This window comes from Ailuropoda melanoleuca, unplaced genomic scaffold (genome assembly GCF_002007445.2).
Source record: "Ailuropoda melanoleuca isolate Jingjing unplaced genomic scaffold, ASM200744v2 unplaced-scaffold48992, whole genome shotgun sequence".
NCBI lineage: Eukaryota > Metazoa > Chordata > Mammalia > Carnivora > Ursidae > Ailuropoda > Ailuropoda melanoleuca.
In genome coordinates, this window is record NW_023221605.1 from 1 (window position 1) to 1883 (window position 1883).

The 1883-nt window shown below is 32.0% G+C and overlaps 1 protein-coding gene across 1 annotated transcript; it reads left to right on the top strand.

The window, feature by feature from the left end:
• Window positions 1-6: 6 nt before the first annotated feature.
• Window positions 7-1875, top strand: LOC117799402 (gamma-tubulin complex component 5-like). Its single transcript, XM_034651880.1, has 4 exons — window positions 7-288; window positions 673-752; window positions 1619-1687; window positions 1718-1875. The coding sequence occupies exons 1-4, from the start codon at window positions 228-230 to the stop codon at window positions 1841-1843; spliced, it is 336 nt and encodes a 111-aa protein (XP_034507771.1). The 5' UTR covers window positions 7-227; the 3' UTR covers window positions 1844-1875.
• The last annotated feature ends 8 nt before the right edge of the window (window positions 1876-1883 follow it).

Below are 1883 nucleotides of genomic sequence, written 5' to 3' on the forward strand. Positions count from 1 at the left end.
CATGTTCTTTGTATGTACACATTTGAACTCTAAAAAAGGCTAGGGATTCGGATTTATTTAGATATAATTCAGGTTTTCTCAAACTAGAAAAAATATTGGGGACATAATTGACATGGGGTTATCTTTTCTTAAACTAGTTTTGAAAGCTCTCACCAACCTCAGTGATTCATATCTTCATAATTTTTTTTAAAGACAGATGCACATTATTCTATATTGTCACTTCTTCTATGCTATCTGATTCTCCTTCAAACAGCAATTATGTGGAAACACCAAGAGATAAAGAAGTGGGTACGTGGCAAATGTTTAATATATAGCAAAAGTGAAATTGGTTTTATTACTTAATTACCAGACATTATATAAAACTTTGTAAAAATCTATGAAACTAAAATATTTCTGTTGCTTTGGATACAATTGCAATGACAAATCATTTAAAATTTAAGTTCTGACTTTAAGTTAAACTACGTTCAATTATATAAAGAGAAAAATCACTTTTGAAGATAAGTTAAATTTTAAAATGTATTAGAATATCAATTTATTGAGTGTTTCAGTGATTTTGAGCTTTGTCATCTCCTGAGTGCGTTTTGAGTTTTGATAGACTTTTTTCCTATAGTTTTGGGGTTTTTTCCCACATATTTTTTATAAAGCTGATGAAATTCTTCTGTTATGTTTTAGAAAAGAAAGATGATTTTGACTGGGGACAATACTTGATGGAAGGTGAAGAAATTGACCTTGGTTCAAATGTGGACACACCAGTAAGTGGCAATAGTTTTGCTATTGAAAATATAAATATATGCCAAGTGATACATTGTTTTTATGGTTCCTTTCACTCTAGAGCAACTTAACTAAAACAAGAACATTCTTCACTAAATTAGAGTAGTTTATTATCAAAGATTTATTAAGATTTTGCACCGAACCAATAGTATGAGGAAGTGAATGGAATTAATGTAAGTATCGTGTAAGGAGTATCCTTTAATCCTGGGGGTTTTGCCACCAAAAATAATTCCAGGCTATCATAGTAACTTTCAAGACATTTAGAAAAAAGTGTCATTAGGTGTAGTTTTTGCTTTTTTTTTTGAAATTTTCTTAATCTTTTCATCTAAATAGCTCCAGTCACCATATACTCTTAAGGGTAAGCTGTATTTTTGTTTGTTTGTTTCTTTTACATAATTTAATATATTTCTTGTTTGTATTATAATACAATTAACATCTGAATATATCCCTAATTATATAATTTATATTTTCCCTTTTAATTTTAAACATTGACTAGAGAAAATAGGTTTTTAGATGTGTGTGAAAAGAGTTTTATTTTATTTTTTTCATAATATTATTTTATTTTTTTCATAATATTATTTTATTATATTATGTTAGTCACCATACATTATAACCCTGGTTTTTGATGTAAAGTGCCATGATTCATTAGTTGTGTATAACACCTAGTGCACTATGCAACACATGCCCTCCTTACTACCCATCACCAGCCTATCCCATTCCCCCACCCCCCTCCCCTCTGAAGTCCTCAGTTTGTTTCCCAGAGTCCATAGTCTCTCATGCTTCATTCCCTGTTCTGTTTACCCCCCGCCCTTTCTTCTTCCCTTGATGTATCTCCCTTTTTAATCAGAACTGGTCTGAAAACAGTGAAGATGAAGATGATCAACAGCCCTTAAGTAGAGAAGATTCTGGGATTCAGGTGGACAGGACACCGTTAGAAGAACANTAGGTGGACAGGACACCGTTAGAAGAACAAGATCAAAACAGAAAACTGGGGTCTCGTGTCAGCTGGAAAGGTACTATGCATCATTGTCTTGTAGTAGCACAGGCATGGGAATCAATCTATATGATTTAAGATACTGGTAAGCTCTGCCATCCTCACAAATCTTTTTAAA